At 43.2% G+C, this 12,840-nt stretch overlaps 2 protein-coding genes and 3 non-coding genes across 5 annotated transcripts; 2 read left to right on the top strand and 3 right to left on the bottom strand.

Annotated features, from left to right (window-relative positions):
* The first annotated feature begins 245 nt into the window (after positions 1 to 245).
* Positions 246 to 6,611, top strand: V1514DRAFT_353241 (3-oxoacyl-reductase). The gene is made up of 4 exons (XM_066929530.1): positions 246 to 2,597; positions 2,659 to 2,872; positions 2,929 to 5,498; positions 5,574 to 6,611. Exons 1-4 carry the CDS (start codon positions 666 to 668, stop codon positions 6,453 to 6,455), a joined length of 5,598 nt encoding a protein of 1,865 aa, XP_066782328.1. The 5' UTR covers positions 246 to 665; the 3' UTR covers positions 6,456 to 6,611.
* Positions 6,612 to 6,931: 320 nt separating this feature from the next.
* V1514DRAFT_321008 (uncharacterized protein) lies at positions 6,932 to 7,974 on the bottom strand (the record flags this gene model as incomplete). The annotated part of the gene is made up of 2 exons (XM_066926034.1): positions 6,932 to 7,708; positions 7,792 to 7,974. 2 exons carry the CDS (start codon positions 7,972 to 7,974, stop codon positions 6,932 to 6,934), a joined length of 960 nt encoding a protein of 319 aa, XP_066782327.1.
* A 1,463-nt stretch (positions 7,975 to 9,437) lies between these two features.
* On the bottom strand, positions 9,438 to 9,510 carry V1514DRAFT_t71. Its single transcript has one exon. It is a non-coding gene; the product is annotated as a tRNA-Lys (tRNA).
* Positions 9,511 to 9,633: 123 nt separating this feature from the next.
* V1514DRAFT_t74 lies at positions 9,634 to 9,706 on the top strand. The gene has a single exon. It is a non-coding gene; the product is annotated as a tRNA-Lys (tRNA).
* Positions 9,707 to 12,608: 2,902 nt separating this feature from the next.
* Positions 12,609 to 12,681, bottom strand: V1514DRAFT_t70. Its single transcript has one exon. It is a non-coding gene; the product is annotated as a tRNA-Lys (tRNA).
* Positions 12,682 to 12,840: the final 159 nt, after the last annotated feature.

Below are 12,840 nucleotides of genomic sequence, written 5' to 3'. Positions count from 1 at the left end.
AAATGGGGCTTTGTGCTGCTGGTGCTGTGCTGGTGTGCTGTTGTTGGGAGAAGAGGCAAGGGCAAGTACGCATTGAACAAAGCAACCAAGCAAGCAAAGGCTGCCCCTGAATCGCGCTGAGCCGCGCGCGCGCCCCAACAACACCAGCTGCACTGTGCGCACTGCAACCCCAAACAAAACACGTCGTCCAGCTAAATCCGCTGTGACCGAACTAAAAAAAATGAAAGAACCTTCCCAGGCGGCCGGGGATGACGGCGAGCTGTGCCATGCTACGTGATTCGTCATCATGCTGCCGCTGCTGAGCTGTCACCGGCGCCTCAAACCACAAACCGTCGTCGTTCAGGGGTCGCCGCTGTCTACCGCTAGCAGCCGCTCCCGCTACCCGGGCCGGCTTTTTGGTTTTCCCAACAGCGCGAAACGGAGCCCAGCACAATGATTCTTAACTGTGTTTTTTTGTTCACCACCGCCTGCAACGAACTCGCTCACTGACTTCGTTAACTGCGTCACTGCGTAGCTAACCAAACTGCCTTCTGCCTACTGTACTTACCCTGCCCCCTCCCTATTCTACTCCTCCCTCTCTTTTTCTCTCGCTCTTCCGCTCGCTTGTGTTTCCCTCCTCCATCCTCACCTCCCACCTCGCTTCGCTCGTATCTCCCTCTCCAATCATGCGGCCCGAAACAGAGCAGGAGCTTGCTCACATCCTTCTTATCGAGCTTCTGGCCTACCAATTCGCCTCCCCTGTCCGTTGGATCGAAACTCAAGATGTCATTTTTCAGCAGTTCAACTCAGAACGTCTGGTCGAGATTGGTCCCTCGCCCACGCTCGCAGGCATGGCTAACCGCACCTTGAAGGCAAAGTACGAATCTTACGACGCCGCATTGTCCTTGCAACGACAGGTTCTTTGTTATTCGAAGGACGCCAAGGAGATTTACTACACTCCGGATCCCGCTGAGATTGCGGCGCCTGCTGAAAAGTCTGACAAGCCTGCGCCTGCCGTTCCCGCTGCATCTGCTGCCGCTGCTCCCGCCGCCGTTGCTGCTGCCCCCGCTGCTGCTCCTGCGGCCGGCCCTGCCGCCGCCGTCGCGGACGAACCCGTCAAGGCTGTCGACATCTTGCGCGCCCTGGTGGCTCAAAAACTCAAAAAGACCGTCGACCAGGTGCCTCTTTCCAAGGCAATCAAGGACTTGGTTGGCGGAAAGTCCACATTGCAAAACGAAATTCTCGGTGACTTGGGCAAGGAATTCGGCTCCGCTCCTGAAAAAGCTGAAGAGACTCCGCTTGAAGAACTTGGCGCCGCTTTACAGGCTTCCGGGTTTAACGGCCAACTTGGAAAGCAATCAACAGCCCTCATCGGCCGTCTCGTATCTTCCAAAATGCCGGGTGGTTTCAATCTCACGTCAGTCAGAAAATATCTCCAGGACAGATGGGGCTTGGCCAGTGGCCGTCAGGATGGCGTCCTGCTCTTATCCATCACGGTTGAACCTCCTGCTCGTCTTGCAGCTGAAACTGACGCAAAGGCTTATTTCGATGAAGTTGCCAACAAATATGCCACCACTGCTGGCATTTCTTTAGATGTTGCTGCCGCGGGTGGTGCTGCCGCTGGTGGTGCTGCCGCTGGTGCCATCGCCATCGATTCCGCCGCTTTCGAAGAACTCACCAAGGATCAAACCCACTTGGTCAAGCAACAACTCGAGCTTTTTGCCAATTATCTCAAGGTCGATCTTCGTGCTGGTGATAAACTCTTTGTTAACGAGCAAGATGCCTCAAACGAACTCAGACAACAACTCGATCTTTGGTTGGCTGAGCATGGCGATTTTTACGCATCCGGAATCGCTCCTTCATTCTCTCCTCTCAAGGCTCGCGTGTACGATTCCTCTTGGAACTGGGCCAGGCAAGATGCTCTTTCCATGTATTACGATATTATCTTTGGCCGCTTGTCCGTGGTCGACCGCGAGATCGTGTCGCGCTGCATTCTCTTGATGAACAAATCAAATTCAACCTTGCTTGAGTTTATGCAATATCATATCGATCACTGCCCTCAGGACCGCGGTGAGACTTACAAGCTTGCCAAGGCTCTTGGTCAGCAACTCATTGACAATTGCAAGGATGCTTTGAACGTCGACCCGGTGTACAAGGATGTCAATTACCCCACCGCGCCGCAGACCACGATTGACGAAAAGGGAAACATCACGTACGAAGAAGTGCCACGTCTTGCTGTTCGCAAGCTTGAAGCATATGTCAAGGAAATGGCAGCTGGTGGTCACATTACCGAAAACAGATCCCGAACCAAGCTTCATTCTGATTTGGCAAGAATTTACAAAATTATCAGACAGCAACAAAAAGTCTCCAAATCTTCCAAACTTCAAATCAAAAACTTGTACGAAGATGTTATTCGGTCACTTGCTCTTGAATCTGACAATGCTTCTTCTAACGGTGCTGCGTCTCCAACTGGCAAGCGTTCAAAGAAAAATGGCAAGGTTAAAAAGTTTACCGAAACTATTCCTTTCTTGCATTTGAAAAAGAAGGAATCCAATGGTTGGGATTACAGCAAGCCTCTCACTGGAATTTATTTGGAAGCTCTTGAGCAAGCTTCAGTGGTATGTAAAATACAATTATATATATATATATTATATATTATATGCTAACCTCGTTATTTAGTCCGGTATTAGTTATAGTCAGAAATATGCTTTAATGACTGGTGCAGGTGCAGGCTCCATCGGTGCTGCCGTCCTTGAAGGTTTACTCTCCGGTGGTGCCAAAGTTGTTGTCACCACTTCTCGTTATTCCAAAGAAGTTACAGAATATTATCAATCCGTGTACGCCAAATATGGTGCATCTGATTCGACCCTGATTGTTGTTCCTTTCAACCAAGGTAAGAACTAAAAAAAATAAAAAATAAAAAATATGTTGGCTAACACCATGTCATAGGTTCCAAGCAAGATGTTGATGCACTGATTGACTATATCTACGACGATCCGAAGAAGGGAGGCCTCGGATGGGATTTGGACTACGTTATCCCATTTGCTGCCATCCCGGAGAACGGCAGGGAGATTGATAACATTGACTCGCGATCTGAACTTGCTCACAGGATCATGTTAACCAACCTTTTGAGAATCTTGGGTAACATCAAGACCCAGAAAGCTGCTCGCGGTTATGAAACCAGGCCTGCTCAAGTTATCTTGCCAATGTCGCCCAATCATGGCACGTTCGGCTCCGATGGCTTATATTCTGAATCCAAGCTGGCTTTGGAAACCTTGTTTAACAGATGGCATTCTGAATCTTGGGCGTCTTATTTGACCATTTGTGGTGCCATCATTGGATGGACTCGTGGTACCGGATTGATGAATCAAAACAATTTGGTCGCCCAGCGTGTCGAAAGCCTCGGCGTGCGAACGTTCTCTCAACAAGAGATGGCATTCAACATTTTAGGTCTCATGTCTCCTGCTATTGTTAACCTGTGCCAGATTGAACCCGTATGGGCTGATCTTAACGGCGGCATGCAATACATTCCAAATCTTAAAGACCTGTTGTCCACCATCCGATCCGAGGTTTTGCAGACTTCTGAACTTCGCAAGGCCGTGTCGGTCGAGAACGCGCTCGAGTACCGCGTCGTTAACGGTGCTGAGGCCGAGAGGCTTCACAAGTCGGTTGTCATTCAGCCCCGTGCGAACATTAAGTTTGAATTCCCCAAGCTCAAGGAATTTTCTGAATTTGATGATATTTCTAAAGATCTTAAGGGCATGGTTGATTTGGAGAAAGTTGTTGTTATCACTGGTTTTGCCGAAGTCGGCCCATGGGGTAACTCACGTACCAGATGGGAAATGGAAGCTCACGGCCAATTTTCACTTGAAGGCTGCATCGAGATGGCTTGGATCATGGGCTTGATTAAACATCATAATGGTCAACTCAAGGGTAAATTATACTCTGGATGGGTTGACACCAAGACCAACGAACCAGTGGATGATTTCGATGTCAAGGCCAAGTACGAAAAACATATTTTGGACCATTCCGGCATTCGATTGATCGAATCAGACTTGTTCAATGGTTATGACCCCAAGAAGAAAAAAGTTTTGCAAGAGATTCAGATCGAGCATGATTTGGAACCGTTCGAGACTTCAAAAGAGACCGCGTTGGAGTTTAGACGCGAACAAGGTGACAAGGTTGAAATTTTTGAAATTACTGAAACTGGTCAATGGACTGTTAGATTGCTCAAGGGAGCCGCACTTTTTATCCCCAAGGCTCTTCAATTCGATCGATTGGTGGCTGGCCAAATTCCAACCGGTTGGGATGCTCGTCGGTATGGCATTCCAGAGGATACGATCAACCAGGTTGATCCGATTACGCTTTACGTTTTGGTTTCCACCGTCGAAGCACTCTTATCCTCCGGCGTGACTGATCCTTATGAGTTTTACAAATACGTGCATGTTTCCGAACTTGGTAACTGTACCGGTTCCGGTGTTGGTGGCATGACCGCGTTGAGAGGCATGTATAAGGATAGATATACGGATAAGCCCGTGCAAAAGGATATATTGCAAGAATCATTCGTTAATACTATGTCTGCTTGGGTTAACATGTTGCTGTTGTCTTCTTCTGGTCCGATCAAAACCCCCGTCGGTGCGTGCGCCACGTCGATCGAATCAGTCGATATTGGTTACGAAACGATTATTTCTGGCAAGGCCAAGATTTGCTTGGTTGGTGGATATGATGATTTCCAAGAGGAAGGATCGTATGAGTTTGGTAACATGCAAGCCACGTCGAATTCTGAAACCGAATTTGCCCATGGCCGCACGCCTGCCGAAATGTCTCGACCAACGACGACGACCAGAAGCGGTTTTATGGAATCGCACGGTGCCGGTATTCAAGTTATCATGACCGCCAAGCTGGCTTTGGAAATGGGCGTGCCTGTTTATGGTATCATTGGCATGACTGCTACTGCCACGGATAAGATTGGTCGGTCAGTGCCCGCTCCCGGAAAAGGTATTTTGACAACCGCAAGGGAGGACAAGACCAACAAGTACCCGTCACCATTGCTTGACATTAAATACCGCCGTCGCCAACTTACGCAACGGCAGAAGCAAATTCGGGATTGGACCGAATCCGAATTGTTATACTTGGAAGAAGAAGTCAGTGCAGCCAGGGAACAATACGGTGGTACTGATGGTGAATTTGATGAGAAGGAATATCTGAGTGAACGGATTGCTCACCTTGAACGCGAGGCTACCCGACAGGAGAAAGATGCCTTGTCGCAATGGGGTAATGAGTTTTACAAGCAAGATGCAAGAATATCACCATTACGTGGTGCTTTGGCTGTTTGGAACCTTACGATTGATGATTTGGGTGTTGCATCTTTTCATGGCACGTCCACTGTTGCCAACGACAAGAATGAATCCCTTACTTTGGCGAACATGATGGGTCATCTTGAACGATCCAAGGGTAACGCGCTGTTGGGTATTTTCCAAAAGTATTTGACTGGTCATCCAAAGGGTGCCGCTGGTGCTGTAAGTAAAATTTATTTATTTATTTATTTTATTTTATATTTTTTTTTTAATGTGCTAATATGGTTACGTTAATAGTGGATGTTGAACGGTGCTCTGCAAGTGTTGAACACTGGCTTGGTTCCAGGTAACCGAAATGCCGACAATGTTGATAAAGTTTTGGAACAATTTGACTCCATTCTTTACCCATCGCGTTCGATTCAAACCGATGGAATTAAGGCCGCATCAGTCACTTCGTTTGGTTTCGGTCAGAAAGGTGCGCAAGCGATTATTATCAATTCCGACTATTTGTTTGCCAGTTTGGACGAGCAAACCTATGCCACATACAAGGCGAAGGTTACTGCCAGGCACAAGAAGGCGTATCGATACACTCATAACGCCATGTCCAAGAACACTTTGTTTGTGGCCAAGAACGATCCGCCATATTCCAAGGAATTGGAATCTGTCGTGTACTTGAATCCATCGTTGCGGGCCACGCCTGATAAGAAGTCCGGATCGTTTGCATTCTCGGGCAAGCAGGCCAAGGCTACTTCAGCTCATGACACGGAAATCGTGTTGCAAGGTTTGACAAAGCCTGTTGATGCGGGTTCAAACAACACGTCTGTAGGCGTGGACGTAGAAGCCCTGTCCGCCATCCCGATCGACAACGAAACCTTCATTACGCGCAACTACACCGCGGCTGAGATTGCCTATTGCCAAAAATCGGCAGACCCGACCGCGGCATTCACCGGTACCTGGTGTGCAAAGGAGGCAGTGTTTAAATCATTAGGAGTTAAATCTGATGGCGCAGGCGCGTCATTGCAAGAAATTGAGATTGTTCGCAACAAAGATGGCAAGCCTGAAGTCGTGTTTGCCGGATCAGCCAAGGTTAAGGCTGATGATAAGGGAGTCAAGAACGTGACTGTTTCGATCAGTCATAACGAATTCCAGGCGGTCGCGGTTGCGGTGGCTCAATTGTGATTTTCAGAAACTTTTTTTTCCTTTTATTTTTTTTATATACATAGCTTTTTTGTTTTTGATGTTTTTGTCTAATTTTGCGAGAATTTTGTTGGATTGTTTTAATGTTATACGATGTGAAAGTAAAATATAATTTGAGAATATATTTATTATTACTAAAAAATTTGTCCATACTTTTGGACATCAAATATTTTTCTTGGGTAAATTGCTCGAGTATATATTATGTATTTGTAGTTATTATGAATACGGTGTAGATTTTTTTTCATGCTAACCATTAAAAAAAAAAAAGGCTTTAAAGTTTTTTATTAATGAGATGACGGTTAATCCCGCATGACAAATCTATAAAACATCCGATATATATTTAATTGCCCGGGGCGTACCAACAATTAAAAAAAAAAAAATAAAATCACGTTTTTCAAGTTATATACATGTATATTGCACAAAATTCAATAATTTTTAAATATATTTTTGTAATTTAATTAAATATTATTATTATTTTTATTATTATTATTTTTTTTATCTACAAGTGATGCGACCGCGGTTTGACCTGTTGGATCTAACAGGTTAGAAATTCTTGGTGTTGAAGATGCTGAGGTCTGGCTTAATTTTTTAAATGATGATGATGATGATGATGATGATGATGATGATGATGATGATGATGGTTGTGGTGCAGGTGCGTCCATAAATGACGAAACGGATCTAACGGACGTAAATGAATCAACCAGGGGAACCGGGCCGCTTGTTGGGAATGAAGACATTGTCGGTAAATAAGACGAAAAAAACAAATTTTCCAAATTACTAATGGGTGGAGGAAGTTGAATTATTGGTCGTAGTGATTCATGGCTTGAAGGAGCCTGCACGTGCGGGTGTAATGGAGATGCGACGAGTGAAACCGCATGCACGTCATGGTCTGTGGTTGGCAAAAATGGGCCGGTCGTGACGTTCGGATTGGCAAATGGTGATTGTGAATCATGCCATGACGGCCTTGCATGTGACAGTTGTGATTGATTTTGAAGTAAGATATTATTACGTTGCTGCTGTGTCGGCAGCAATTGTTGACGTTGGTCTGCATGTACCTGATGGTGGTGATTATAATGAAAAGGCCGACCATGACGATAGGTTGAGACATGTTGAACTTGATCATAACCCGGCGTGCCAATCATGGCCGATACCGGAACGAAAATGCATTGCTGATTGAACTTGATGCAATTTGAACATCGGGAATGAGAACCGTTATCGTAACCGGAACAACGAATCTAAAAAAAAAAAACCGACAAATAAAGGGCCAAATTAGTTTTTTAAAAAAAAAACAAGAACGACAAAAATTTGTGAGTTTTACCTTTCGACGACGACAATATCGACATGCGATTGCAATTCGTTGTCGACCCATAGACGATGTTGACGATGACGATGTTGATGATGATTTTGTATCATTATTATTATTATTATTATTGCACCGATTATTATATTTATTATGATTATTATTGTAATTATTACTATTTTCTGATTTGGTTGAATTCATGATGGCCCGCCGAATCGGTTGCGCCAAACAAACCGGTTTATTAACCACCACTGTAAATCTTGAACAACAAGAAGATGATTTGTTTAGCATTTGAATACTTTATTTGGTTTTTGATTTTTTGTTTTTTTATTTTGGTCCTTCTTTTTCCCCTATTATAACTTCCGCGCACACTCAACACACGCGCGGTGCTGTTCTTTTCTATTCTTGATCCTCCGATGGATCAAAGAAGAAAAAAAAAAGAAAGAAGAATAGGAGGTGTAAAAAAAAAGTCCAATTAATAAAATCAAAAAAAAAAAAAAAAAAAAATTAGAAAACGTCCTTGTCGAATAATATTTAAAAAAAAATTCTTTTCACTCCCCCATTTTTTTTTTTTTCTTGTACCGGGTGTTCCCGATAGTAATGCGCGGCACGTGTATATAATTAAAACTTTACATAAACGGCACCCCCCCTGAACTTTTGTGAAGAGCAAAAAGAAAAAAAAAAAATTTTTTTAAAATGGCCCATCACAGCATCATCAATAATTTCCGGATAAATTATGCCGGTGCCCTAACAACAACAACAACAACAATAAAAAAATCATGATTACAAGGCGTTTGGTGACGTTGGTTTTTAATGGTTGCAAGTTATGTTATAAGCAGTGGCAGTCATATATTTTATGCATTATTATTTCCGTGGGGGTCGAGGAGGACCGTGGGTGGCCCCTGAATATTTGCGGCGCAGCAGCTGTAACCTAAGACATCTGCATAACGTGCCGTACGACGTATGCAATTAATTATACAATCCATTTTAGGTCAGTTCATTATTAGTTTAATGTAAGGGCTTTTTTAAACCTGTTTTATTCAAATTATTTGATTTTCATCAAGTCCAACAACGGCTCCCCTTTTTTCTTTTTTTTTTTTTTACATATTTATATTTGGACTATTTTCAAAATTTTTTTTTTTTTTGTTTTGTCATACTGTGTAAAATTCAAGCTTTTTTTTTTTTGCAACAATTATACTTGACGCGCATACAAACAAAACGAGAAAAAAAAAAAAGAAAAAAAATTTTTTTTTTTTGTCAATAAAATTTCAGCAACAAAAAATCTACATTGTGGGGTCAACAGTGGCTAACAAAAATTATAATTAAATCGAATCACAAATAGTAAAACTATTCTAATTTATATTCGGTTCGTAATCATTTATTTGCTTCAAAAAAAAAAAAAAATTAAAACTTGATTATTGTTTAACGGAGGTCGTAACAAGTTGGCCGCGAATTCGCATTCACCTATACCATGACGGCTTATATGTAGTATTGTAGTCAACTGCATTATTTTATTATTAGAAAAACTTTTAGATTTGTTCTCAAATAGTTATAATTATTATAATTAAATTCTAACACGCAATAATTTTTATTTTATTTTTATTTTTTTTTTTATAAAAATTGCTCTACCATTTTTACAAAATAAAAAAAAACAATTAAAAAAGCACCCAACGGGGGTCTCGAACCCCCAACCTTGAGATTAAGAGTCTCACGCTCTACCAATTGAGCTAGCCGGGTAACTTTAAAAATAAAGAAGAAGCAGTTCATTTTAACCTTCTTCTCAATAATAAGGTTACGTAAGTGCTGAGTCACTTTGGTTGTTTTAATAGAAGCCATAAACATGAAACGATGTATAAGCTCACCCGGCTAGCTCAATTGGTAGAGCGTGAGACTCTTAATCTCAAGGTTGGGGGTTCGAGACCCCCGTTGGGTGTTTTTTTTATTATTTTTATTAGTTTGTTTGTTTGACTCAACTTTGTTGGAGTAGATCCTCGGGGATGCTGGACAACTTCGTCTTAATGTTGTCACAATAAACGGAGATTTTGTCATTATGATAAAATTCCTTTATTGAATTATGTTTTTTACTCGTCAGTTTTTAAATTGACGCGTTGGTTTTTGTTTAGTTTTTGATTCAATTTTTCTTGTCACTATTAGTGACGCATTTGGGACACTCAATTATTTTGGGAAAAAAACTCCCCTCCTCTAGTTTTTGCAGTTTAGTGAGAACGTTTACTCGTCTGAGTCCGTTCAGCACGGTCACTTGAATAAGTAGACTAACTCGACAAGGAATTAGTTAATAATAATAGGAATTGTAATTAACTCAACTATAATATATAACTAAATTACTTGGAATCGTGGTTACTATAATTTGCTTAGGTGTGCTTACTTAGACGCTCAGTGTTGAGTGGAAAGTTGATTTTGTTCAACTCTACCATAAGGGTAGAAAACCAGCTGATGAATGTTAATCGCACGCGCCGGTAGAAATTGGCAGGGTTGTGCATACATTAGCGGGACACGTTGTTATTGCGCGCTATCGAATTATTGTCACACCCTGCCCTGACGTGTCTTTTGCTTTCTTTGGCTTCGTGTTCTTGATTACTTAATCCACGGAGGTCGACACTTTTGTTGATCACGAACTTCCATCACTAAATTTAGGTGAGACTTGGTGCACACTATTTTGTCAGTGCACCTAGTTTATTTATTTAGCTTTCAGCTAAATTTGTTCGTCAACATTTTTGATTATAACAAAAAATTATCTTTGGTGCGTTCGTCGATCAATCCATATATTTTAACAATTCGGTATCCCATGAATATTCTTAATATCCTGGAAAGGTTTAATCTTGGCTCACGCGTCATGGGTTTTGTGAGGCCTACGATTTCGTTACTGTATGGGCGAGTACATTACAACGGCTGGCTAACACTTAGATTCGATATTTCTTCGGTGGTGCGCCAGGGGGGATTCGCTTGCGTAGATACTGTTCTTTGTCACCGGGTTACACGCCGTAATACCAGGACTGTATCTGCCTGAATCCTGCTACCTTCAGGTGGCGGCTTATGCGGACGATGTGTCATTTTTTCTCGCTTTGCCTACAGCAGACGCTCGCAGAGCCATGGCCGCTCTGTCAGAATTCCAAGAACTTGGAGGCGGCCGGCTTAACACTGAAAAATCCATGTTTGCACTTTCGGTAAGGCTACAGCGCGATAACTGAACCAGATTCGTAATATCACGGGTTTCTTTTTGACAGGACCGGTTTTCCGATATCTAGGCGTCAAACTGGGATTTACTGATTTTTCGGATGAGTGGGTTGAAGCTCTTTGGACCGTCACTAAGCGTCTCAACCAGCTACTTACTTATTATCTACGACCTTCCTCTTCGCACAGCATGCTGGATAGTTAACACATTTGTGTACTCTAAAAGTGTTTTTCTTGGCCCGATTTCACCCCGCACCTGCATCAATCTAAGACAAGATCCGTAAGGCTGCTGTTGCTAAACGGCACTGGGCGCGGGAGTCATGTGGCTTCACCTGCCATGCCAACTTGCCGCGGGGGACTTCGGTCTGTGGGACTATCCGCCAAGCTCAGTGGTGCACGTGCAGAGTGTATCTAAAAGCTATGCAGTCCGTTAGAATTATTTCTGGAAGGATTGTGTCAGGGCGTGTTTGATTAGGGAAGCTTGCACTCGCCCGGTATTTATCCCAGGTCCAGGTCAAAATATCATAACTGGCACAGCACCAGCTTTCATGGATTCCTGGGCCCGCAGCGCTAGTGTTCTGATGGAAAATTACCAGTGGAGACACTTGTCTCCAGTTTGAAAATGGTAACCGGTAGTCGCAGTACTCATTCTGCTACGGGTGCAGTTCAACCTGCGTTATAATGCGCATCATACAATTGGTTAGCACATGGCACAACTTGCACACCTGCCAACGGATTATATTCTTCGCCCTGAATGGCATGAGCTCTCGCGGGTCCTTTGGAAACGGACTTACCAGCTCATTGCATCCCGAGAACTTACACTTTGCCCTCAGCAGCCGAGACACGACTCGGAACATTGGGTCAGGCGCTGGCGCACAGTGGAACGACTCTATAAGTAACGACCTTTCGCTGCGGAATCAGCTCACTTAGTATCATTAGCACATCTTCCTACATCATCACTCTTCTTACCTGAATGGCTATTCTACCACAACAAGGCTGGGTTGCCGGACTCTTCACAATGTGCGTTGTGTCAGGATGGTCTGGATATTGCAGTCCACCGCATCTATGAATGTCCCTTGGTTGCTCCGCACTGGGACTTTTGGTCACCCCAGGAGATTCTTTCAGGCCCCCTGGAATTTTCTTGGGCCAAAATTCCATGCTGCCGCTGTCTCGATAATAAAGGATTTGCATCGCGCACGTCGGCGTATCCTATTTTACGGGGACTCTAGTGAAACTGCGATTACCATTCGTTCTGCCTTTGCCGGGAGTCATACCACATAATCAGTCAATAGTTAAAGGATTCCTAGGGTTATTTGGTTGTCTTTAGTTCCTTCTGCTTATTTCTTGTTCATGCTTAATCTTGTTTTTTTTCTTTTTCCCTCTTTTTTCATATTATTTTTATTCTGTTTTATACTTATTTGCTTTACTTTTCTATATGCTTGCAAGTTTGATGTTCATTATTTATTTATAGAATAATACAAATCGAGTGCTTCAAGGCTCCTTGTTAAGAAGAAAAAAATTTCTTTTGATAACTTTTTATATTTTTATACGAGTTTATAAATTTTTTCTTTGGCCTTTGGGGTAGATACGGCTACGGCGGTAAAAAAAAACATTAGGTCGTTTATCAAAAAAAATTAAAAAAGCACCCAACGGGGGTCTCGAACCCCCAACCTTGAGATTAAGAGTCTCACGCTCTGCCAATTGAGCTAGCCGGGTTAAGCTGACGAATTTTTAGATATAATTACAAATTATTTATCGCCTAATCAAAGCTCATGGCTTCTCGCATTGCGTGAACCTCCACTATGCCCTCAACCGCCGAGAAACGACTCGGAACATTGGCTCAAGCGCTGGCGTACGGTGGAACGGCTTTATAAG

The sequence above is a fragment of the Lipomyces japonicus genome (genome assembly GCF_038497905.1).
Source record: "Lipomyces japonicus strain CBS 7319 unplaced genomic scaffold V1514scaffold_30, whole genome shotgun sequence".
Classification (NCBI taxonomy): Eukaryota; Fungi; Ascomycota; class Lipomycetes; order Lipomycetales; family Lipomycetaceae; genus Lipomyces; species Lipomyces japonicus.
Note: the sequence above shows the minus strand (reverse complement) of the source record. Positions and strands in the feature narration are given on the sequence as shown.